Here is a 24,767-nt window from a genome sequence, read left to right as displayed (position 1 = left end):
AAGAAATCCAAAGGTCGTAGTTTTGCCAGTGGAGATAAAGTTTTAGTGTTGTTACCAGTGATGGGTGAACCTTTAAAAGCTAGGTTTTGTGAACCGTATCAGATTGAAAGGAAATTAAGTGAGGTGAATTATGTGATTTAAAAACACCAGATAGAAGGAAGACTCGCCGAGTGTGTCATGTGAATATGCTTAAAAGGTACTTTGAAAGGGAAGGAGAGAAAAAGGAGGTTTTAATGATTCTAACTCGGTGATGACCAAATCCAGATGACTGAATTTGACATACCTCAAATTAAATTGGAAAACAAGGATGTTCTTAAAAATTGGGATAAATTGTTGAGTTACCTTCCAGAGGAAAAATGAACTGACCTGAAAGAGTTATTGATATCACATGGGCAACTTTGTAGAGATAAATTGGGAAGTACTAAAATGGCTATACATGTAGATGTGGGAAATGCTGTTCCAATCAAACAGCATCCATATAGACTTAACCCTTTAAAATTGGCACAGGTTAACAAAGAGATTGAGAGTATGCTTAAACATGGCATAATTGAAGTGGGTTGCAGCCAATGGAGCTCACCCATAGTGATGGTACCTAAACCAGACGGTACCCAATGGTTGTGTGTGGACTATAGAAAGGTTAATGCAGTTACAAGAACGGACTCTTATCCTATCCCACGTTTGGGGATTGCATTGAGAAAGTGGGACAATCCACTTTTATTTCTCAATTGGATTTACTTAAAGGTTACTGGCAGGTACCTTTATCCGAAAGGGCAAAGGAGATTTCAGCTTTTGTGACTCCAGATGGGTATATATCAATTCAAAGTTATGCCATTTGGCATGAGAAACGCCCCAGCCACATTTCAATGGTTAACTAACAAAGTAATTTCGGGATTACCCAATTGTGCGGTATACATCGACGATCTGGTAATTTTCAGCCAGGCATGGACAGAACATTTGAAATATCTGATGGAGATATTCGACCGACCTCAGGAGGCGGGTTTGGTGATAAACCTAGCCAAAAGTGAATGTGGAAAAGCCCAAGTCACTTTCCTTGGCCATACAATCGGACAGGGTCGAATGCTCACAACGGATGTGAAACCAACAGTTATTGAGGAGTTTTCAATACCCTCAAGACGTCGGGAAATAATGCGATTTCTTAGCATGAATGAATTTGATCGAACATTTGTGCAAAAGTTTTGTAGCGTGATTGCTCCACTGATGGACTTGCTGAAGAAACGTCAAATTTCAGTGTCAAAACTTTCAGTGGACAGCGGACTTTCAACAGGCATTTGGCAGCCTGAAAGCTGTGATAACCAATGCTCCTGTGCTGGAGAATTACAAGGGACTCTGATCAGATTGAACTAAAGTATGTGACTTTAAAGAGACATGCCGAGGCGTAGAGAAATGAACGGATTGTGCAGAGACCTTCTTGTTCAAAGAGACTGTCAATCGAGAAAGATTTCAGTTGGAGGAAGAACAACAAAAATGGACTATATTATATCTGTTTGCGTGTGGTTTTTTTTTTTTAAACGTAAAGTATATTTACTGTGTGCATTTCTTAAAGGATAGTGAAAAGGTGAAAAAAGAAACCATCTTGAAGTTGATGGGTTTTTTTCTTGGGGGGAGGTCATGTGAGAGTATCTTTAAGAAATGGATGTTTATAAATGGGTATGTATATAAATATCTGTAGTGAGAGTACCTTTTAAGAAATAGGTGTTTACTACTGCAGTTATGTCAGAGAGTAGGTGGAGCTGGGCTGTCTGTCAGCTTTTTACTTTTGTTTTTGAGCAGGCTGCAGTGTGTGTTTTAGTTTTGTTTTCAGTGTTGGAGCTGAAGCCAGACCAAGCAGGGGTACTGCTGATCCCTCTCTGCCATCAAAATACTATCTCTTGATCATTTGGTGAATTCAGAATTATACATTTTTCAGTAGTGACTTTAACCTGATGTGCTTCTGTTAAAGGTTATGTTTTTTGTAAGTCTTCTGGATGTTAAAAGGTTTACTTAGTGCTGTACTCTTTGGGGGTATTTCAATTAATGGTTGCTAAGATGTTCACTGTATGTTTTAAAAAGGTTAACTTGAGTTCATAGAATAAACATTGTTTTGTTTAAAAAAATACTTTTCCATTACTGCTCTACCACACCTGTAGAGTGGGCCGTGTGCTCCCCATACCACAATCTAGTAAAAGGTGTGGGTCAGGTGAACTCTCCATGATACACTTTGGGGTTCTCTGAACCCTGGCCCATAACACTTGGTTGTTCTGCTGCAGTTGGTCGCACAGGCCGGTCCCAAAAGCGATCGATCTCTAGTGCACAGGGCTTTTTATCCTTTGTCTCTTTCGCGCCCTTTTGGGCGGTCCTTACTCCGGGTCCAATGGATCGATAGGGTTTCGATCACCCTCATCGATCTCCGTAGGGGACGGATACCTCGATAGCTGGGCGGGTCCCAGCTATCATTGTCCCAGGCACGTAGGCCTTTCCAAATAAGGGGAGGGGGGGGGGGGGGGGGGGAGGTGGCGCCGGTTAGTCTGCTACTGTTGTAACTCCTTGATTCAAACTCTATTGTCCTGGGGGAAATGGTGATCGACTTGTAATGGATACAAGTTTCAGCCAAGTCTGGCTTCTTTGCGCAATACACAGGCTGTGTACCTGTCTGTGTCCCAAATTGACCACCATTCCCAGGGTCCTTTGCAGATGGCCATTTTACATGGCTACAGGTCGCGGATGGCAGGTTAGGTTTCGCGCACGTACGGCGCGACCGGTGCAGGTAGTCAGCCGTGTGAATGCGCGGTCCGGGACCCAGCCATTAGCCACAATCCGCGCGAGCTCCACGTGGCACCGGTGCTAGCCCCTCACCGGTTCGTGATGATTTACCCGTCGTGGACCTCCTGTAGATTCTCAATTCAAGCCGGCATTTAATTATCTGCAGAAACAGAGAATTCCACCCAGTTCCTCCCAACAGTGCAGCACACCATGAATAGTGCACTGGAGTGTTACCGTAGATATTTTTGTACTCGAACCCTGGAATGGTACTTTTACAGCCTTCTGACTCAAGCTAGAATACTACCAACTGAACCATGACTGGCACCCGTAGTTCCTGCCCCTCCCTTTCAAAAACTCTATCATTATCTCCCGCGTCAAAGTGCCCATTGGAACAACGGTGTCCTTGCAAACCACCACCCTATCTGCAAACTCACGTCCCCCTCAAGGCATTGGGCATGCCATCATTTCCCAAATCTTTGCCAATTTCTCCTGCAATTCCATATTTGGATCTGTGCATCTGTTTCTGAAAAACTGTTCGGTATTTGAAAAAGCACTTGGGGGTCATGAGAGTTTTAATCAGCGTTGCGGAGACGGACACATGTTTCCACGTTGCCGTTTAACAATATTTGCCAACGACACTGCACTTTATAACTTACTTCAGTCCAATCAACTGCCGGCCATTGCACTGTACTGTGAAATTGGATTAGGGGTCATCGCTTACAGTGAGTTACATAACTCACGACAATTACATAACTAAATCACTGCCATAAAAAAGCTCCTTCAATGCGAGACAACACCTGGAAACAAAAGCTGGCATCAAGCCAAGCAAGGAGATATCTGGAGAGGTGATTCAAAGCTCGGTCAAAGTGGCAGCCTTTACGGGAGGTCTTTGATAGAGAGATGGGGAGGTTGTTTGTGGGAATTCCAGAGCTTAGTCTCTGGGCAGCTAAAGTCACAGGTACCAGCAGCGAGTCAAAGAGTACGAGACACGAAACCGAGTATCTAGGGTTTGGTGCTCAAGTCCTTGAACGCATAAACTTTCGACTCAGACGAGTGCTAACAACTGACAGATGAAGATAGGAGGAATAATTTACCACCTCACTGTTTATATCATTTGTGACTTTTATTTTAATTTCAGTGTTGTGTCAACTAATGACGTTTGACTAATGTCAACATGCATTCTTTAGTGAAAATGAAGTAACCGAAATGCAGTTAGCATTTTCACTGCTGCCTTGAATTAATTATTTTATTTAAATGCACTGCACCAGAAATTTAATTCACAGCATACTATAAGTCCCACTGCAGACTCAACGATTTGGATTTATAATTTCAACCCCAACTTAACAATAGCTGGCTTAAAGGTGACAGATCAAACCCTTCAACCGCAATGGGTTAATCTCCTTGAGCTAATTGGTTTTGTATGTTTTTAAGCTTGTGTACAGTGAAGTTGAAATAACATAAATTTACGCAAATGTGTTGTCATTTTAAACACTTCCACTTTGAGATAATTTATTTTATCCAATTTATGTTCCCTGACCTTTTCTCTCCCTCCTATATCTCCTCACTTACATTAACCTTCGAAACATTTCTTTCTATATTGTGTATCTTGAACGTCCTTGTTTCCGTTGAAACACTACATAGAGCCAGTTCTTTGTGTGAAGACAACAAAGTGACAATGTCAACCTGTTCCACTCTTAGCATTTAAAAACTGGCCAAGGATGGCACCTGATTCGTGACCCAGATCGAGCACATATTCTAACAAGTAAGCCTACCGAACATGCTAGGGATCAGAGCTAAATTTCTCCTCTGCTCTTATCTCTCAGGTACATGTTTGGAGACACAAATTACATAGAACATACAGTGCAGAAGGAGGCCATTCGGCCCATCTAGTCTGCACCGACCCACATTAATCCCTCACTTCCACCTTATCCCCGCAACCCAATAACCCCAATAACCCCTCCCTTATGGACACTACGGGCAATTTTTAGCATGGCCAATCCACCTAACCTGCACGTCTTTGGACTGTGGGAGGAAACCGGAGCACCCGGAGGAAACCCACGCAGACACGGGGAGAACGTGCAGACTCCGCACAGACAGTGACCCAGCGGGGAATCGAACCTGGGACCCTGGCGCTGTGAAGCCACAGTGCTATCCACTTGTGCTACCGTGCTGCCAAAATCTTAAAATTGCCGACCTGAACGATGCAAAGAAGTTAATTGTTTCACTGAAATGTACATTTTAAAATATAATCTTGTGCATGTGGTGGGTCTCATCCTCAATTTAAGGCAGATTTTTACAAAATACCAGGATCTAGGGGCAGCATGTGGCACAGTGGTTAGCACTGGGACTACGGCGCTGAGGTTGTGGGTTCAAATCCCGGCCCTGGGCCACTGTCCGTGTGGAGTTTGCACATTCTCCCCATGTCTGCGTGGGATTCACCCCCACAACCCAAATGTGTGCAGGTTAGATGGATTGGACATGCTAAATTGCCCCTTAATTGGGAAAAAAAAAGAAATGGATACTCTAAATTTATTTTTCAAAAATACCGGGATGTCCAGCAGGACATGGCTACCCTCCAATAAAAATACTTGAAATGTGGCTTGCCTCCCATGCCCAACCTCCAAAAACACAAGTTCTAAAATTAATATTAGGATTAAACCAAAATACACACTTGCATTCCATGTGAAGTGATTTCCTCTTTAAATTTAAAAAAAAATGATGTTGAATTGTGCTTGTTTGACAACTCATTGTTGCATCTTTTTTCTGTATAGTGAATGTAGGCACTAACAGCCTGAGGGCCTATCTGAGTTTGGAGTGCTGACCACAAGAAATTTTGTTGACTGTTTTCCCACGTGCAGTTACCGTATTCCACTGATTTCTGTCCGTGTAATCGTTTTCCTTCTGGTATGAATGAAGTGATGTGCGTGTAAAGCAAGGGCAAGTGAAGTGAGGTGCATGCTGATTGTGCACAACATTGACTATGAGAGCCATGTGCTCCCTCTGTATCCAAAGTGTAAATATTTATTTTGTTTTTTACCACTTGAAGTTGATGACATTTCTATTAATGTATAAATGATTATGTATTTTCTATAACTCCTTACGCAATATTGAGCACGTATTAAATGTGTTCAATCTTATTCACCGGGTCAGGTTAATGAACAAGTCTGATTTCACTCTTGGCCCACTGAGATGAAGGAAGCCACTCGTATGGCCCACTCACTAGCTTAGCTTTCACATCATTGCACTAACATATAGTTTTGTTGTTGATTATATGCAATCATCCACCATCAAACATGGTCTAATGTGAAAGTATATGCTGTAATTCAAGTTAAAATGTATTAGTGGAGAGGGACATGTGACCTTCTACAATGTTTGCCCAAAGACAAGTCCAGGTGACATGGTTGCCATTAGGACAGAGGCCCAGGTCGAAACATATTGAAAGTGAAGTGCAAGTTTTTTAACACCTTGCTGCTTGCAGGTTCACAGACTTTGTGGCAGTTAGACCAAGAATTTTGGTGTAGAAGACTCCCAGCAGGTGTGGTTATGTCTAGCAGAAGAAAAGGACTGCTTTTGGGTAACTCACCAAGCGGAGGATTTTAGGAAACAAGGATTGTGTTACGTTGGAGATCATTGAACGGGTGGCACGGTGGTGCAATGATTAGCACTGCTGCCTTATGGCACCGAGGACCCTGGTTTGATCCTGACCACTGTCCATGTGGAGTTTGCACATTCTCCCCATGTCCGTGTGTCACTCCCACAACCCAAAGATGTGCAGTGTAGGTGAATTGGCCATACTAAATTGTCCCTTAATTGGTAAAAATAATGAATTGGGTACTGTAAAATTATATATTTTTTAAAAAGTAAAGATCATGGAAACACCAAAGGATACCTTGCAATAGACATCCATTTGTTATGCTCAAAGGGTTGAGTGAAGGGATACTGGAAGATTCACCCCAGCGAAGAAGAGAAAAGAGATCATGTTAGAGCCAGGAGGAACTTTGGACTTTAGTGGAAAGCCTACGTTTTTGCAGAGTGTTGTAATCTATAAATCCAGTGTGAGGATTATGATTTTAAGTTACTAAAGAATATGTTTTCTCAAGTTTAATCTAGTAGTTGTCTACGAGGTAATGTTTGGTAGGCATTGATTTTAGTTTGTTACAGTAAAAAATTTGAAATCTTGTTTTGTTGTCATTTTGTGTATGGTCACTGGGAAATTCGTATCTCTAGATTTTGGGTCTCTGCAGGGATTGTAACCATGCCCAGACGCACAGATGGCATTCTGGGCGCAGTGGCCTGAACACAACCACAAAGCGGATAAGATGTTCCAGGCAACAGACTGCAAATGTTGGGTTCATGCCTTCCAGCAGTCTGTACTTGGGAAAGTTTTTAATTTCAAATGTTCCTGTTCCAAACCTACATTTGAAACACCTTTAGCCTGTTTGCAGTTTGCCAAGTTAATTCTATGTGTTGACTGCTGACCTGACCTATGTAAGAAAATCTGAAGGTCAATCCCTAATCTTGCATTAGCTATCATCTAGGATGGAGGATGCTTCAGATCGCTTTGACTTACACAGGGGAATTGGAAGAAAGATATTGTTTTCCAGCTACCCTGTTGAAACTGCACTAGGTGAGGGCAGGACATGGCACCCCCTGTACATCGATTCTTGCTGTGCCACAGTTAAATGTTTGCGTTTTAAGCTCATGCAGTACATTTATGAAGCACCCAGTGATTCCAACGCCCAGATTATCCTAGGCAGAAAAGGAGGTGAAGTAGGGGAGAGAGGACTTTCTTTTAGGGGGAATGCCTGCCATTTTAATGCTAAAACTTTCTACTTTATTTTTACAGGCAGACTGGGGATGTTCAAACTCTTGTCTTTCCTGTGATGTATCTCAATGAGGTAAGACTATTCAAAAATGGAATTGAATTAAATGAAATCTAAATTTTCAAGTTGAGGCTATTATTGTCAGTCTGTGAAGGTTTGATGTACTTCTACCTGGACAATACATCATCTTTCAGTATTCCCTTTCATTACACCACAATTACCTCTGGCCCAGGGCTCCATTCAGTCTTCCGGTATAAGTAGGGGTGAGAGGGAAGGGTGTGGTCTGCCAGTTTTAATATTACAATATGCACGGTTCAATTCACATTCCAAGCTCACAATGAAGCTTGGACTGTTTTCAATATTTAATAAGCCTGACAGTAGGAATTGATGTTTTTTGGACATTCTTCACCCTTTCTTCTCTCTAAGAAAGCACGACAGCGCTATGGATGCAAGGCTATTCTGCGATGCACACTAGGAATGAAGAGACCGGGTGACAGTGGTTAGCACTGCTGCCTACGGCGCTGAGGACCCGGGTCACTGTCCGTGTGGAATTTGCACATTCTCCCCGTGTCTCCGTGAGTTTCACCCCCACAACCCCAAAGATGTGCAGGCTAGGTGGATTGGCCACACTAAATTGCTGCTTAATTGGAAAAAAATAATTGGGTACTCTAAATTTATTTTAAAAAGGAATGAAGATACCGTATTAAAATGCCTTGTAACTAGAAAATGAACGTGATCTATGGTGCTTACAAGTAGTTCTGCCATCAAAAATATGTCTACCTAACCATGTGGTCTTTTGTAATTAAGAATCAATGTGGAATAGCATTGAATTATTTATTGCAGTGAACAATATGGGTTTTTATCTTGGTTTAGCACAGTTGGCAAAACAGCTGGCTTGTAATGCAGACCAAGGCCAGCAGCGCGGGTTCAATTCCCGTACTGGCCTCCCCGAGCAGGAGTCGGAATGTGGCGACTAGGGGCTTTTCACAGTAACTTAATTGAAGCCGACTTGTGACAATAAGCTATTATTATTATGTAGTTGTGTTGTAGATTGTGGTTACATCATTATATCTTGTTGAAGGAAGTTTTTTTGTTTTTAATTTTGTTTCATGTTTTTTTCTCGTTGCAGAGTGTTTTGATTGATAACACATCGGCTGCTAAGCTGTACTCCATGCTCATGCTGTCCGAAGCGGTAACTCTAATTCCATTCATGATAATGGGACTGGCGATTCTCTTCGGATTGATTTTCATCATACTTGTGTGCACTAATCGCAACATGGCTATTGAGGTGGGTGTTCACGATCTAAATGAAACATAGCAACATAGAAAATAGGTGCAGGAGTAGGCCATTCGGCCCTTTGAGCCTGCGACACCATTCAATATGATCATGGCTGATCATGCAAATTCAGTATCCCACTCCCGCTTTCTCTTCATACTCTTTGATCCCTTTAGCCGCAAGGGCCATGTCCAGCTCCCTCTTGAATATATCCAATGAACTGGCCCGAACAGCTTTCTGTGGGTAGAGAATTCCACAAGTTCACAACTTTGAGAAGAAGTTCTTCCCCATCTCAGTCCTGAATGGTGTTGCTCGTTTTAGCCTTAGTTTAATTGCTCTGTTCTATCACCTTTGCTCTTGAGTCACCAGGTATCTTTCTGATACCGCCACGTGGTTCAAGTCCGAGTAATGAGCAATAATCCAACACACCTCTTAGTAAGAGTTAAATCAACGCACATTTATTATATACAGTAATCAATACTTATACATTAATTCTACTTCTAAGCTACTTCCTACAACTAACAAGCCAATACTTAACTTTGGAAATGGCCCACCAGGTCAGGGAAACGAATGACCTTTCGTGTAGGTTCTGAGCCTGTGGGATTCAAAGCGGGTACAGGCCGTTAGTCAGGAGTGCCTATCTCGTAGCGAGCGTTGGAGTAAGACTTACAATTCTCGCGGCTGTTGTAGAAGGTCAGCAGAAGGGTCTCGAAGGGTGCGGAGAGGAGAAGAAAGGTCGATTTGAACTTGGCCCCTATTCTTATAGTCCCCAGGGGCTTCCCGCCTCTCGGGGCGGACCTTGTACCTGGTTCCAAGTGATTGGACCTGGTCCCAATCACTTGGTTCGATATTCTCCAATGCTGGAGCGATTCCTTGATCGATGGGCGGTTTCGAGGTGGTCAGTCACCTCTCTTTGTGTCAGCTCCTGCTGGCGCCGAAAAGTCTGGGTTGGCTTTGTGTGTCTAATTTGTGGCATATTGTTCCCGGGGATTCCTAATTAATATGCAGATGGCTGGTGTGTTGTTATGTTGATGGCTGCAGGTATCGATTCTGTCTGGCCTCCCCAGAGGCGAATACAGTTTTGCCTGCAGCTGCCTGTTTGAGTCCTGTTGGCTGATTTTTCCATCAGCCTCTTCCGTTTGCCATTTTAAATCGGGGTTTGGCCATTCTAATCGGGAGTTAGCCAATTTACATGGCTACAATGGCTTACCCCTTATTCTTAGGCTGTGATCCCTAGTTCTGGACATCCCCCAACATTGGAAACATTCTTCCCACATCTAGCCTGTCCAGTCCCATCAGGATTTTAAATGTTTCTATGAGATCCCCTCTCATTCTTCTAAACTCCAGTGAGTACAAGCCCAGTCGATCCAGTCTTCATTCATACGTCACTCCTGCCATCCCAGGAATTAGTCTGGTAAACCTTCACTGGACACCCTCCATAGCAAGAATGTCCTTCCTCAAACTAGGGGACCAAAACTGCACACAATACTTGAGGTGTGGCCTCACCAAGGCCCTATATAACTGCAGCAAGACATCCTTACCCCTCAAATCCTATTGCTATGAAGGCCACCATGCCATTAGCTTTCCTCCCTGTCTGCTGTACCTGCATAACACCCAGGTCTGTTTTACTTTCCCTAAACTGCCACCATTCAGATAATTTGCCTTCCTGTTTTTGCCACCAAAGTGGATTACCCACATTATATTGGATTTGCCAAGTATTTGCCCACTCAGCCAGCCTGTCCAAGTCACCCTACTGCCTCTTTGCATCCTCGTCACAGCACACTGCCACCCAGCTTAGTGTTGTCTACAAATTTGGAGATATTGCACGCAATTCCTCCATCCAAATCATTTATGAATGTTGTGAACAGTTGGGGTCCCAGCACTGAACCCTGCAGTACCCCACTAGTCACTGCCTGCTCCTCTGAAAATAACCCGTTTATTCCCACTTTCTATTTCCTGTCTGCCAACCAATTCTCTATCCACGTCAATACATTACCCACGATACCATGAGCTTTCATTTTGCTCACTAATCTCTTGGGTGATATCTTGCCAAAAGCCTTTTGAAAGTGCAGATACACAACATCCACTGGCTCACCCTTGTCCACTCTACTGGTCACATCCTCAAAAAATTCCAGAAGATTTGTCAAGCATGATTTCCCTTTAGTGAATCCATGCTGACTTGAACCGATCCTGTCCCCACTTTCCAAATGCGCAGTTATTTCATCCTCCATAATTGACTCCAGCATTTTCCCTACCACCGATGTCAGGCTAACCGGTCTATAATTCCCCGTTTTCTCGCTCTCCCTCCATTTTTAATAAACGTTGGGTTACATTAGCTACCCTCCAATCCATTGGAACTCTTCCAGCGTCTATAGAATGCTGGAAAATAATCACCAATGTGTCCACTACTCCTCGGCCACTTAAGCACATTGGGATGCAGAGCATCAGGCCCTGGGAACTTATCGGGTTTTAATCCCATCAATTTCCCCAATACAGTTTCCTGACTAATAAGGATTTCCTTCTGTTCCTCTTTCATGATAGACTCTCTGTCCCCTAGCATTTCCGGAAGGTCATTTGTGTCCTCCTCAGTGAAGACGGATCCAAAGTATTTGTTCAACTTTTTTTTTGATATTTGTTCATGGGACATGGGCGTCGCAGGCTGTGCCAGCATTTATTGCCCACCCCTAATTGCCCATGAGGACCCAATGCTGTGGGTCTGGAGTCACTTGTAGGCCAGACCAGGTAAGGATGACAGATTTCCGTCCCTGAAGGACATCAGTCCTTTCGACTGGTCTGCCACCTCTTTGTTGCCCATTATGAATTCACCTGATTCTAACTGTAAGGGACCTACATTTGTCGTCACCTGTCTTTTTCTCTTCGCATATCGATAGAAGCTTTTGCAGTCAGTTTTTATATTTTCTGCACACTTACTCTTGTATTCTATTTTCCCCTTCTGGAATTGAACCCTTTGTCCTTCTCTGCTGAATTTTAAATTTCTCTCAGTCCTCAAACTTGCCACTTTTTCTGGCTAATTTATATGCCTCTTTGGCTTTAACACTATCCCTGATTTCCTTTGTTAGCCATGGTTGAACCACCTTCCCCCATCTCACTCTTGCACCAGACAGTGATGTATAATTGTTGAAGTTCATCCATGTGTTCGTTAAATGTCTGCCATTGCCTATCCACCATCAACCCTTAAGTATCCTTTGCCAGCTTATCCTAGCCAATACATGTCTCATACCATCAAAGTTAGCTGTCTTTAAGTTCGGGACCCTAGACTCAGACTTAACTGTGTCACACTCCATCTTAATGAAGAATTCTGCCATATTATGGTCACTCTTCTCTAAAGGAGCTCTCACCACAACATTGCTAAGTAATCCTCTCACATTGCACAATACGCAGTCTAGGATGACCAGCTTGGTTGACATGTTGGTCGAGAAAACCATCCCTTTTACGTTTCAGGAAATCCTCTTCCATCACATTGCTACCAGTTTGATTAGCCCAATCAATATGCAGATTGAAGTCACCCATAATAACTGCTGTACCCTTATGCATGCATCTCTAATTTCCTGTTTGATGCCATCCCTGACCCCTCACTGTTTGGTGGTCTGTACACAATTCCCACTAATGCTTTTTGTCCTTTGGTGTTCTGCAGCTCCACCCATACAGATTCCACATCGTTCAGCCTAATGTCCTTCCTTAATATTGCATTAATCTCCTCTTTAACCAGCAACGCTACCCCACCTATTTTTCCTTTCCTTCTATCTTTCCTGAATATTGAATATCCCTGGATGTTTAGTTCCTGTCCTTGGTCAACCTGGAGCCAGGTCTCTGATCCCAATTACATCATATCAGCCATGATTGAATGGTGGAGCAGACAATGGTGGAGCAGACTCGATGGCCCGAGTGGCCTGATTCTGCTACTATGTCTTATGATTAATGTTTGCTGGTGCATAAGCCCATAAGACATAGGAGTGGAAGCAAGGCCATTAGGCCCATCGAGTCCACTCCACCATTCAATCATGGCTGATTTCAACTCCATTTACCCGCTCTCTCTCCATAGCCCTTAATTCCTCGAGAAATCAAGAATTTATCAACTTCTGTCTTAAAGACACTCAACGTCCCGGCCTCCACTGCCCTCTGTGGCAATGAATTCCACAGACCCACCACTCTCTGGCTGAAGAAATGTCTCCTCATCTCTGTTCTAAAGTGACTCCCTTTTATTCTAAGGCTGTGCCCCCGGGTCCTAGTCTCCCCTGTTAATGGAAACAACTTTCCTACATCCACCCTATCTAAGCCATTCATTATCTTGTAAGTTTCTATTAGATCTCCCCTCAACCTCCTAAACTCCAATGAATATAATCCCCGGATCCTCAGACGTTCATCGTATGTTAGGCCTACCATTCCTGGGATCATCCGTGTGAATCTCTGCTGGACCAGCTCCAGTGCCAGTATGTCCTTCCTGAGGTGTGGGGCCCAAAATTGCTCACAGTATTCTAAATGGGGCCTAACTAATGCTTTATAAAGCTTCAGAAGTACATCCCTGCTTTTATATTCCAAGCCTCTTGAGATGAATGACAACATTGCATTTGCTTTCTTAATTATGGACTCAACCTGCAAGTTTACCTTTAGAGAATCCTGGACTAGGACTCCCAAGTCCCTTTGCACTTCAGCATTATGAATTTTGTCACCGTTTAGAAAATAGTCCACACCTCTATTCTTTTTTCCAAAGTGCAAGACCTCGCACTTGCCCACGTTGAATTTCATCAGCCATTTCTTGGACCACTCTCCTAAACTGTCTAAATCTTTCTGCAGAGATAGGCGAGATACTAAATGAATATTTTTCGTCAGTATTCACTCAGGAAAAAGATAATGTTGTGGAGGAGAATGCTGAGACCCAGGCTATTCGAATAGATGGCATTGAGGTACGTAGGGAAGAGGTGTTGGCAATTCTGGACAGGCTGAAAATAGATAAGTCCCCGGGACCTGATGGGATTTATCCTAGGATTCTCTGGGAGGCCAGGGAAGAGATTGCTGGACCTTTGGCTTTGATTTTTATGTCATCATTGGCTACAGGAATAGTGCCAGAGGACTGGAGGATAGCAAATGTGATCCCTTTGTTCAAAAAGGGGAGTAGAGACAACCCCGGCAACTATAGACCGGTGAACCTCACGTTTGTAGTGGGTAAAGTCTTGGAAGGGATTATAAGAGACAAGATTTATAATCATCTAGATAGGAATAATATGATTAGGGATAGTCAGCATGGCTTTGTGAAGGGTAGGTCATGCCTCTCAAACCTTATCGAGTTCTTTTGAGAAGGTGACTGAACAGATAGACGAGGGTAGAGCAGTTGATGTGGTGTATATGGATTTCAGTAAAGCGTTTGATAAGGTTCCCCACGGTAGGCTATTGCAGAAAATACGGAGGCTGGGGATTGAGGGTGATTTAGAGATGTGGATCAGAAATTGGCTAGCTGAAAGAAGACCGAGGGTGGTGGTTGATGGGAAATGTTCAGAATGGAGTTCAGTTACAAGTGGCGTACCACAAGGATCTGTTCTGGGGCCGTTGCTGTTTGTCATTTTTATCAATGACCTAGAGGAGGGCGCAGAAGGGTGGGTGAGTAAATTTGCAGACGACACTAAAGTCGGTGGTGTTGTCGACAGTGTGGAAGGATGTAGCACGTTACAGAGGGATATAGATAAGCTGCAGAGCTGGGCTGAGAGGTGGCAAATGGAGTTTAATGTAGAGAAGTGTGAGGTGATTCACTTTGGAAGGAATAACAGGAATGCGGAATATTTGGCTAATGGTAAAGTTCTTGGAAGTGTGGATGAGCAGAGGGATCTAGGTGTCCATGTACATAGATCCCTGAAAGTTGCCACCCAGGTTGATAGGGTTGTGAAGAAGGCCTATGGAGTGTTGGCCTTTATTGGTAGAGGGATTGAGTTCCGGAGTCATGAGGTCATGTTGCAGCTGTACAAAACTCTGGTACGGCCGCATTTGGAGTATTGCGTACAGTTCTGGTCACCGCATTATAGGAAGGACGTGGAGGCTTTGGAGCGGGTGCAGAGGAGATTTACCAGGATGTTGCCTGGTATGGAGGGATAATCTTACGAGGAAAGGCTGATGGACTTGAGGTTGTTTTCGTTGGAGAGAAGAAGGTTAAGAGGAGACTTAATAGAGGCATACAAAATGATCAGGGGGTGAGATAGGGTGGACAGTGAGAGCCTTCTCCTGCGGATGGAAATGGCAGGCACGAGGGGACATAGCTTTAAACTGAGGGGTAATAGATGTAGGACAGAGGTCAGAGGTAGGTTCTTTACGCAATGAGTGGTGAGGCCGTGGAATGCCCTACCTGCTACAGTAGTGAACTCACCAACATTGAGGGCATTTAAAAGTTTATTGGATAAGCATATGGATGATAATGGCATAGTGTAGGTTAGATGGCTTTTGTTTCGGTGCAACATCGTGGGCCGAAGGGCCTGTACTGCGCTGTATCGTTCTATGAGCAAATTTCCTCCCCAGGATATTGGTACCCCTCTGGTCCAGGTGTAGACCATCCCGTTTGTAGAGGTCCCACCGACCCCAGAATGAGCCCCAGTTATACAGAAATCTGAAACCCTCCCTCCTGCACCATCCCTGTAGCCACGCGTTCAACTCCTCTCTTTCCCTATTCCTCATCTCGCTATCACGTGGCACGGGTAACAACCCAGAGATAATAACTCTGTTTGTCCTAGATCTAAGTTCCCACCCTAGCTCCCTGAATTCCTGCCTTACATCCCTATCCCTTTTCCTACCTATGTCGTTGGTACCTATGTGGACCACGACTTGGGGCTGCTCCCCCTCCCCCTTAAGGATCCCGAAAACACGATCCGAGACATCATGCACCCTGGCACCTGGGAGGCAACACACCAACCGCGAGTCTCTCTCGTTCCCACAGAATCTCCTATCTATCCCCCTAACTATGGAGTCTCCAATGACTAATGCTCTACTCCTCTTCCCCCCTTCCCTTCTGAGCAACAGGGACAGACTCTGTGCCAGAGACCTGCACCCCATGGCTTACCCCTGGTAAGTCGTCCCCTCCAACAGTATCCAAAGCGGTATACTTCTTACTAAGGGGAACGACCACAGGCAATCCCTGTACTGACTGCTTCCTCCCAGCCCCTCTCACCATCACCCATCTATCTTTATTCTTCGGAGTAACTACATCCCTGAAGCTTCTATCTATGACCACCTCTGCCTCCCGAATGATCCGAAGTTCCTCCAGCTCCAGTTCCCTAACGCGGTTTCTGAGGAGCTGGAGATGGGTGCACTTCCCACAGATGAAATCAGCAGGGACACTGATGGCGTCCCTCACCTCAAACATTCTGCAGGAGGAACATTGCTCTACCTTCCCTGCCATCCCCCTAGATAAAACAAGAAAAAGAAAGAAAGAGCTTACCTGTTATTCACTCCCCTTCTCAGCAAGCACTCACTCAGCAACCTCTGCGTCCTGTACGATAACACCTGAGGGAAAATAAAAGAAAAACTACTTACCAGTCACCAGCCAATCCCTTACCTGCAGGCTGTGGCGTCACGGTTCAACGTCTTTCTACTTCTACCTGACCTCGAGCCTTCCTCTTGATCTTTACAGCGGTTATTTTTTTGGGTGAGAGGAGGGGGTTGGGAGGGAAACACTGAAGAAGTGTTTTGGGTTTAAGTGTCACTTGACAACAGCTCCTCCACAAACTACCTTCAAATTAGGGTGACCACGACGGAGGTATGCAAATTTCCCTTGCAACACCAATCAGCAGCTCCGCTCTACTACCCTCTGCTGGATACTGTTGCAGCATAACCCCGCAGCTCTTAAACTCAAGCCCCCTGTTAATAAACGCTAACACACTAGAGGCCTTCTTCACGGCTCTATCCACTTGAGTGGCAACCTTCAGAGATCTGTGGACATGAACCCCAAGATCTCTCTGTTCCTCCACATTCCTCAGAACCCTGCCATTGACCCTGTAATCCGCATTCAAATTTTTTCTACCAAAATGAATCACCTAGCACTTATCAGGGTTAAACTCCATCTGCCATTTTTCGGCCCAGCTCTGCATCCTATCAATGTCTCTTTGCAGCCTACAACAGCCCTCCACCTAATACACTGCTCCACCAATCTTGGTGTCATCAGCAAATTTACTGACCCACTCTTCAGCCCCCTCCTCCAAGTCATTGATAAAAATCACAAATAGCAGAGGACCCAGCACTGATCCCTGTGGTACACCGCTGGTAACTGCTCTCCAGTCTGAAAATTGTCCATCCACCCCCACTCTGTCTTCTATGTGATAGCCAGTTACTTATCCAATTGGCCAAATTTCCCTCTATCCCACACCTCCTTACTTTCTTCATAAGCCAACCATGGGGAACCTTATCAAATGCCTTACTAAAATCCATGTTTACAACATCAACTGCTCTACCTTCATCTACACGCTTAGTTACCTCCTCAAAGAATTCAATCAAATTTGTGAGGCAAGACTTACCCTTCACGAATCCGTTTTGACTATTCCGGATTAAGCTGCATCTTTCCAAATGGTCATAAATCCTATCCTTCAGGATCTTTTCCATTAATTTACCGACCACCGAAGTAAGACTAACCGGCCTATAATTACCAGGGTCATTCCTATTCCCTTTCTTGAACAGAGGAACAACATACGCCACTCTCCAGTCCCCTGGCACTATCCCCGTGGACAGCGAGGACCCAAAGATCAAAGCCAAAGGCTCTGCAATCTCATCCCTTGCCTCCCAAAGAATCCTTGGATATATCCCAATTGGCCCAGGGGACTTGTCGACCCTTAGGTTTTTCAAAATTGCTAATACATCCTTCCTCAGAACATCTACCTCCTCCAGCCTACCCGCCTGGATCACACACTCATCCTCAAAAACATGGCCCCTCTCCTTGGTGAACACTGAAGAAAAGTATTCATTCAATGCCTCTCCTATTTCTTCTGACTACATGCACAAGTTCCCACTACTGTCCTTGATCGGCCCTAACCTCACCCTGGTCATTCTTTTATTTCTCACCATAAGAGTAAAAAGCCTTGGGGTTTTCCTTGATCCGACCCGCCAAGGACTTCTCATGCCCCCTCCGAGCTCTCCTAAGCCTTTTTTTTTTTAGCTCATTCCTTGCTATCTTGTAACCCTCAAGCGACTCAACTGAACCTTGTTTTCTCAACCTTACATACCCTTCCTTTTTCCTCTTGACAAGACATTCAACCTCTTTTGTGAACCATGGTTCCCTCACATGGCCATTTCCTCCCTGCCTGACAGGGACATGCCTATCAAGGACATGCAGTATTTGTTCCTTGAACAAGCTCCACTTTTCATTTTGCCTTTCCCTGACAGTTTCTGTTCCCATCTTATGCTCCCTAATTATTGCCTAATCGCATCATAATTACCCCTCCCCCAATTATAAACCTTGCTCTGCTGTATGGCCATATCCCTCTCCATTGCAATAGTGAAAGAACCAAATTGTGGTCACCATCTCCAAAGTGCTCTCCCACAAACAAATCTAACACTTGGCCCGGTTCATTACCCAGTACCAAATCCAATGTGGCTCCCCCTCTTGTCGGCCTATCCACATATTGTGTCTGGAAACCCTCCTGCACACACTGTACAAAAACTGCCCCATCTGAACTGTTCGACCTACAGAGGTACCAATCAATATTTGGAAAGTTAAAGTCACCCATGACAACTATCCTGAGCACTCCACACCTATCCACAATCTGTTTTGCAATTTCTTCCTCCATATCTCTATTACTATTTGGGGGCCTATAGAAAACTCCTAACAACGTGACCGCTCCTTTCCTATTTCTAACTTCGGCCCATATTACCTCAGGCAGATCCCCTTCGAACTGCCTTTCTGCAGCCGTTAAACTATCATTGATTAACAATGCTACTCCTCCACCTCTTTTACCACCTTTCCTACTCTTACTGAAACATCTATACCCCGGAACTTCCAACAACCATTCCTGTCCCTGTTCTAACCATGTCCCGTAATGGCCACATCGTAGTCCCAAGTACCAATCGACGCTCAAGTTCACCTACCTTATTCCGGATGCTCCTTGCATTGAAGTAGACACACTTCAACCCACCTTTCTGTCTGCCGGTATACTCCTGTGACCTTGATACCCTCCTCAGTACCTCACTACTCTCAACACTGGCTTCTGGACTACAGCTCGTTTTCCCATCCCGCTGACAAATTAGTTTAACCCCCCCCCCCCCGAAGAGCCGGAGCAAATTTCCCTCCCAGGATATTGGTGCCCCTCTGGTTCAGGTGCAAACCGTCCTGTCTGTCCAGGTCCCACCTTCCCCAGAATGTGCTCCAATTATCCACGTAACTGAAACCCTCCCTCCTATACCATCCCTGCAGCCACGTGTTTATCTGCACTCTCTCCGTTCCTCACCTTGCTAGCATGTGGCACAGGCAGCAAACCAGAGATGACAACACGGTCTGTCCTGGCTCTCAGCTTCCACCCTAGCTCCCTAAATTCCTGTTTTAAATCCCCGTCCCTTCTCTTACCTATGTCGTTGGTACTGATGTGTACCACAACTTGTGACTGTTCCCCTTCCCCCTTAAGGATTCTGAAAACACGGTCCGAGACGTCACGGACCCTGGCACCCGGGAGGCAACATACCATCCGTGCGTCTCTTTCGTTGCCACAGAACCGTCTATCTGTCCCCCTAACTATCGAGTCCCCAATAACTATTGCTCTCCTGCTCTCCCTCCTTCTCTTCTGAGCCATAGGGACGGACTCAGTGCTGGAGATCTGTTCACCATGGCTTACCCCTGGTAAGTCCCCCCCCACCACCAGTATCCAAAGCGGTATACTTGTTACTGAGGGGAACGACTACAGAGGATCCCTGCACTGACTGCTTCCTCCCAGCCCCTCTCACCGTCACCCATCTATCTTGATTCTTCGGAGTAACTACATCCCTGAAGCTACTATCTATGACCACCTCTGCCTCCCGAATGATCCGAAGTTCATCCAGCTTCAGTTCCCTAACGCGGTTTCTGAGGAGTTGGAGATGGGTGCACTTCCCACAGGTGAATTCACCAGGGACACTGACGGCATCCCTCACCTCAAACATTCTGCAGGAGGAACATTGCACTGCCTTCCCTGCCATCCTCCCTAGATAAAACCAGAAAAAGAAAGAAAGAGCTTACCTGTTATTCACTCTACCCCTTGGGTTAGAGGAGGTGGAAGGGTGGGGGACACTACAAGTGTCGTGTCTAGGGTTTAGGAACCGCCCAACTTAAATACAGGTAAAAATAAAACACTTAACCAGCAACCACTGCGTCCTGTACGAGAACAGCAATCGGCTGTTATGGGCCCGCGCAAACAATTCAAATCTTTACTACTTACCCAGCAGTCACTGTCCTCACTCCAACCGGATTCAGCTGGAAACTCTGAACAGTAAGTTTTTAAAAAATTTACTCCCCTTCTCAGCAAGCACTCACTCAGCAACCACTGCGCCCCGCAGGAGAACACCTCAGGGAAAAGAAAAACTACTTACCAGTCACCAGTCAATCACTTACCTGAAGGCTGTGACGTCACGGTTCAACATCTCCAAGGAAAGAAAGGTTGAAGAAGATGGAGTACTCCCTGGGACTGTTATCCTATCACTGAAAGACCTATCACAAAAAGTGGAGGGAACTCGAGGCGTGGCAAAGTCTGATAAAATGTCAGCGGAAGGAGAGGGGCAGGCTCCTGAGGGAAAAGCTCAAATGGAGCAATCAATGGTTTTTATGAAGGACGAACTCCAGCAATGGAGAAGAGAAATGCAAGGGGACTGATCGAGACACAAGAAGCAAAGCTGCGAGAGGTGGAGGCGGTAGTCTCCGATCAAAGCGACCGGATTGTATCTCTGGAGGTGGGAGCCCTGAGGGACGGATGAATATCACTCGAGGTGAAGGTTGAGGACCATGAAAATACGTCCAGACGGCAGGACATTTGAATCATGGAGCTGCCAGAAAGCGTGGAGGGGACGAGCGCCACACAAATGTGACGACGTTGGCTGGGCTGGTGGAGCAAGGAGTGCTGGATAGGGCCCCAGAAGTGGATAGGGCACACAGGTCCTTAAAGCAAAGGCCGAGAGCGGGGGAGCCGCCGCGTGCGATTGTGTGGATGCACAGATTTCTAGAAAAGGAAAAAACATGGCAATGGGCCAGGGAGAAGCGTGATTGCGAATGGGAAGGGAACCAGGTTTGCATTTGCCAGGATATCGGAACAGAACTGGCATGGAGGCATGCAGGAGGGGGAGAGAGGAAGGGAGTGGAGGGACAAGGTGGGAGGGAAAATCACGCGTGGCTAAGGTGGAGATCAAGCATGGTCATGGACGAAGAGGGGGGCCACCTTGATGGGCCCCATATAGGGCGGTTTTGGGAGAAGCTGAGCCAAATGAAAATGATAAGTGGATCATAGAGGACGATGATACGATTTGTTACATAGAATGTTTGCGGGCTAAATTAGCCAACTAAGAGATCATGGGCCTTTACACACCTGAAGAGTTTGAAGGCGGAGGTGATCTTCCTACAGATGCACCTCCGAGTAAAAATCAGATTAGGCTGAGGAAGGAATGGGCGGGACTAGTATTCCATCCAGCGTTTGATTCAAAGGGGGTGGCCCAATAAGAGAATGGGGTTTGCGGGAGCTAAGGAGGTACACGACCTGGGAGGAAGGTATATAATAGTGAGTGGAGTGCTGGAGGGGACGCCAGTGGTGCTAGTCAACGTATATGCACCAAATTGGGATGATGTGGGGTTTACTGGGTGTGATCCCAAATCTAGATACGCACCAATTGAATATGGGTGGGGATTTCAGGCAGCACACTGCTGCCTCATGGTGCCGAGGTCCCAGGTTCAATCCCAGCTCTGCTTTCAAAGCCAGCGATTTAGCCCTGTGCTAAACAGCCTCGATAAGGAATGGAAGAAAAAGCAGAGTTAAAGAATTGTTTTCTACTTGCCATCAAGTTCATGGAAATAGTCCACTAAATGTGATTTAAGAACCTTCTCCAAAATATATTTTTTATTTAAGGAAAGAATCATTGAATTTATAAAGCAGTCAGATTTCAAAATAAAATGGAAAAGAGCAAGGCTCTTCCTCAATCAATTCTGCAACAAAGAAAATCACAGCAGGTAATTCTCGAGATTTTTTTCAAATTTAAATTTTGGAGGTTTTGTGTAGAGCGGTTTGAAATGTCACGCTGGTGCCTGCCGAATATTCTATGTGGGGGAGATCTGGAGAAGGTCTCACTAATGACATGCTAATGTATTGAAATGAGGTTCCCGGGCATGCGCGGCATGAGTCGCAATACTCCACAGGCAAGGGGAGGGCAGGGGGCGGGGAGGCGTAAGATTCCAAAAGCCAATCACCGGAGAGAATCACGTTTTTCGCTTTACTCCTGATTTTGAGCCTGCACCAACTTTCCCATGGGCAAAGAGACGAAGCTCAAAATTTCCCCCCAAATCTTTTACAGCTCCTGTGAATATTCATCAGCTACTTCTAAGGAAAGGGTCGGGCCATAGAGCTGCGAATGGTAACTTCTGGGTTGATTCAGAAGATGTGGGAAGTGTACTCAATGAGTATCTTGTCTTTGTCTTCACTAAGAAGAAGGATGAGGCAGATGTTCTAGTTAAAGAGGAGGAGTGTGAAATATTAAATATAATAAGCATAGCAATAGAGGAGCACCGGTGGGGCTGGCATCCTTAAAGGTGGATAAATCACCAGGGCCGGATGGATTGTATCTCAGGCTATTGAAGGAAGACGGAGGAAATAATTGATGCTCTGAGGACCATTTTTTAATCCTCACTGGATACAGGTGAGGTACTAGGGGATTTGAGGTCTGCGAACATTGCACCATTATTTGAAAAGAGCGCAAGGGATAGGCTAGAAAACTATCGGCCAGTCAGTCTGACTTCAGTAGTGGGCAAATAATTGGAAACAATTCTGAGAGACCGGATAAGCTGTCACTTAGAAAGGCATGGATTAATCAGGGATAGTCCCGCAAACTCCAGCATGAGTTTGCAAGGGGAAGATCTGTCTTACCAACTTAATAGAATTTTTTGAGAAAGTAACCAGGAGGATTGATGAGGGTGGTGCAGTGTATATTTTCTTTATGGATATGCATTTCAGGAAGGTATTTGTCAAGGTCCCGCATGGCGGACTGCTCAGAAAAGCGATGTCTGATGGGATACAGGGGAATGTGGCAGGTTGGATCCAAAATCGGCAGTGACAGGAAACCAAGAGCAATGGCCGATAGATATTTATACCAATGGAAAACAGTTTCCAGTGATGTTCCACAGGGCTCAGTGTTGGGGCCTTTGCTGTTTGTTGTATATATTAATGATTTAGACTTCAATGTGGATGGCACGATTGGGAATTTTCAGAGGACGCAAAAATTGACCGTACAGTTGATAAGTGAAGAGGGTAGCTGTCGACTCCAGAAGAATATCAACGATTTTGTTGTGGCAAATGGAATTCAGTCCAGAAAAGTGAGGCAATGCACTTGAGGAAGGCAAACAAATCGAGGGAATACTCAATAAAGGGGAAGATACTGAGAAGGGTTGAGGAAGTGTGACACCTTGGAATGCATGTCCACAAGTCCTTGGTTGTGGCAATACAGGGGGGCAAGGTGCTCAGAAAAAGCATATGGAATACTTTCCTTTATTGGGCAAGGTATTGAATACAAAAGTACGAGGTAATGTTGGAACTGTATAAAACAATGGTCAGACCACAGCTGGAAGTTTGTGCACAGTTCTGGTCACTACATTACAGAAGGACATAATTGCCCTGGTGAGAGTGCAGAGATTTACAAGAATTTTGCCAGAGCTTGAAAATTGCAGCTATGAGGAGAGGTTGGATAGGCTAGGGTTGTTTCCTTCAGAAGATGATGTGGAGATGCCGGCGTTGGACTGGGGTGAGCACAGTACGAAGTCTTACAACACCAGGTTAAAGTCGAACAGGTTTGTTTCGATGTCACTAGCTTTCGGAGCGCTGCTCCTTCCTCAGGTGAATCACCCGAGGAAGGAGCAGCGCTCCGAAAGCTAGTGACATCGAAACAAATCTGTTGGACTTTAACCTGGTGTTGTAAGACTTCGTACCGTCCTTCAGAAGAGAGGAGGCTAAAAGGTGACCGAATTGAGATATACAAAACTGAGGGCACTAGACAGGAAAGAATTGTTTGCCTGAATGGAGGTGTTAATTACCAGGGGACACAGATTTAAGGCTCATAGAGACAGGAGACGGAGGGAAGAGTACGGATGGTTATTGGAGGAGAGATGGTCAAGAGATATGCAGGGGCCCCTACAAAGGAGCTGCTGGCGGTGAGAAAGTGGTTACAGTGGCTGACGACGGGGAAGGTGGTAGGACGATTAAGGGAGAGGGGGGTGCAATACGAATATGGGGAGAGGGGGATCTATATGCTGGCCCACCAGCTAAGGAGGCAAGCTGCGTCCAGAGAAATTTTAAAAGTAAGAACAGAGTGGGGGGAAATGTGTTATCAGAACCGGGAGATAAATGATGCTTTCTGGAGATACTATGAGAAGTTATATACGGTGGCACCAAATGGAATGGGAGGGGACATGGGAAGGTTTCTAGATAGCTTGGACGTTCCCAAGGCTGGAGGAGGAGAAGGGGCAAGCATTGGAAGAACCATTGGGCCTGAGAGGTGAATGGGAGTGTGGGAGAATGAAGTCGGGGAAAGCACCGGGATCTGATGGCTTTCCAGCGGAGTTCAACAAGGTGTTTGTAACAGAACTCGCACCGCACTTGTTGGGGATGTTTTAACAAAGCTGTGGAGAAGGGAGAGTTACCAGAGATATTAACGCAGGCATTGATTACATTAATCTTGAAAAATGGGAAGCATCTGTTGGCGTGTGG

The 24,767-nt window shown here is 45.2% G+C and overlaps 1 protein-coding gene across 4 annotated transcripts in view; it reads left to right on the top strand.

Moving 5' to 3' along the window:
• Positions 1-24,767, top strand: part of scarb2c (scavenger receptor class B, member 2c) — a 144,351-nt gene that overhangs the window by 108,618 nt on the left and 10,966 nt on the right. For 2 of the 4 annotated variants that reach the window (XM_072496318.1, XM_072496316.1), the window contains exons 10-11: positions 7,607-7,658; positions 8,713-8,871. In XM_072496318.1, coding sequence (XP_072352419.1) covers positions 7,607-7,658; positions 8,713-8,871 — 211 coding nt within the window. Of the gene's footprint in view, positions 1-7,606; positions 7,659-8,712; positions 8,872-13,721; positions 13,785-21,923; positions 22,025-24,767 lie in introns of all 4 variants that reach the window. The other 2 variants (XM_072496315.1, XM_072496317.1) reach the window with 2 other exon arrangements.

The sequence above is a fragment of the Scyliorhinus torazame genome, chromosome 3, assembly GCF_047496885.1.
Source record: "Scyliorhinus torazame isolate Kashiwa2021f chromosome 3, sScyTor2.1, whole genome shotgun sequence".
NCBI lineage: Eukaryota > Metazoa > Chordata > Chondrichthyes > Carcharhiniformes > Scyliorhinidae > Scyliorhinus > Scyliorhinus torazame.
The sequence above is the reverse complement of the archived record's forward strand: the minus strand, read 5'-3'. Positions and strand labels throughout refer to the sequence as shown.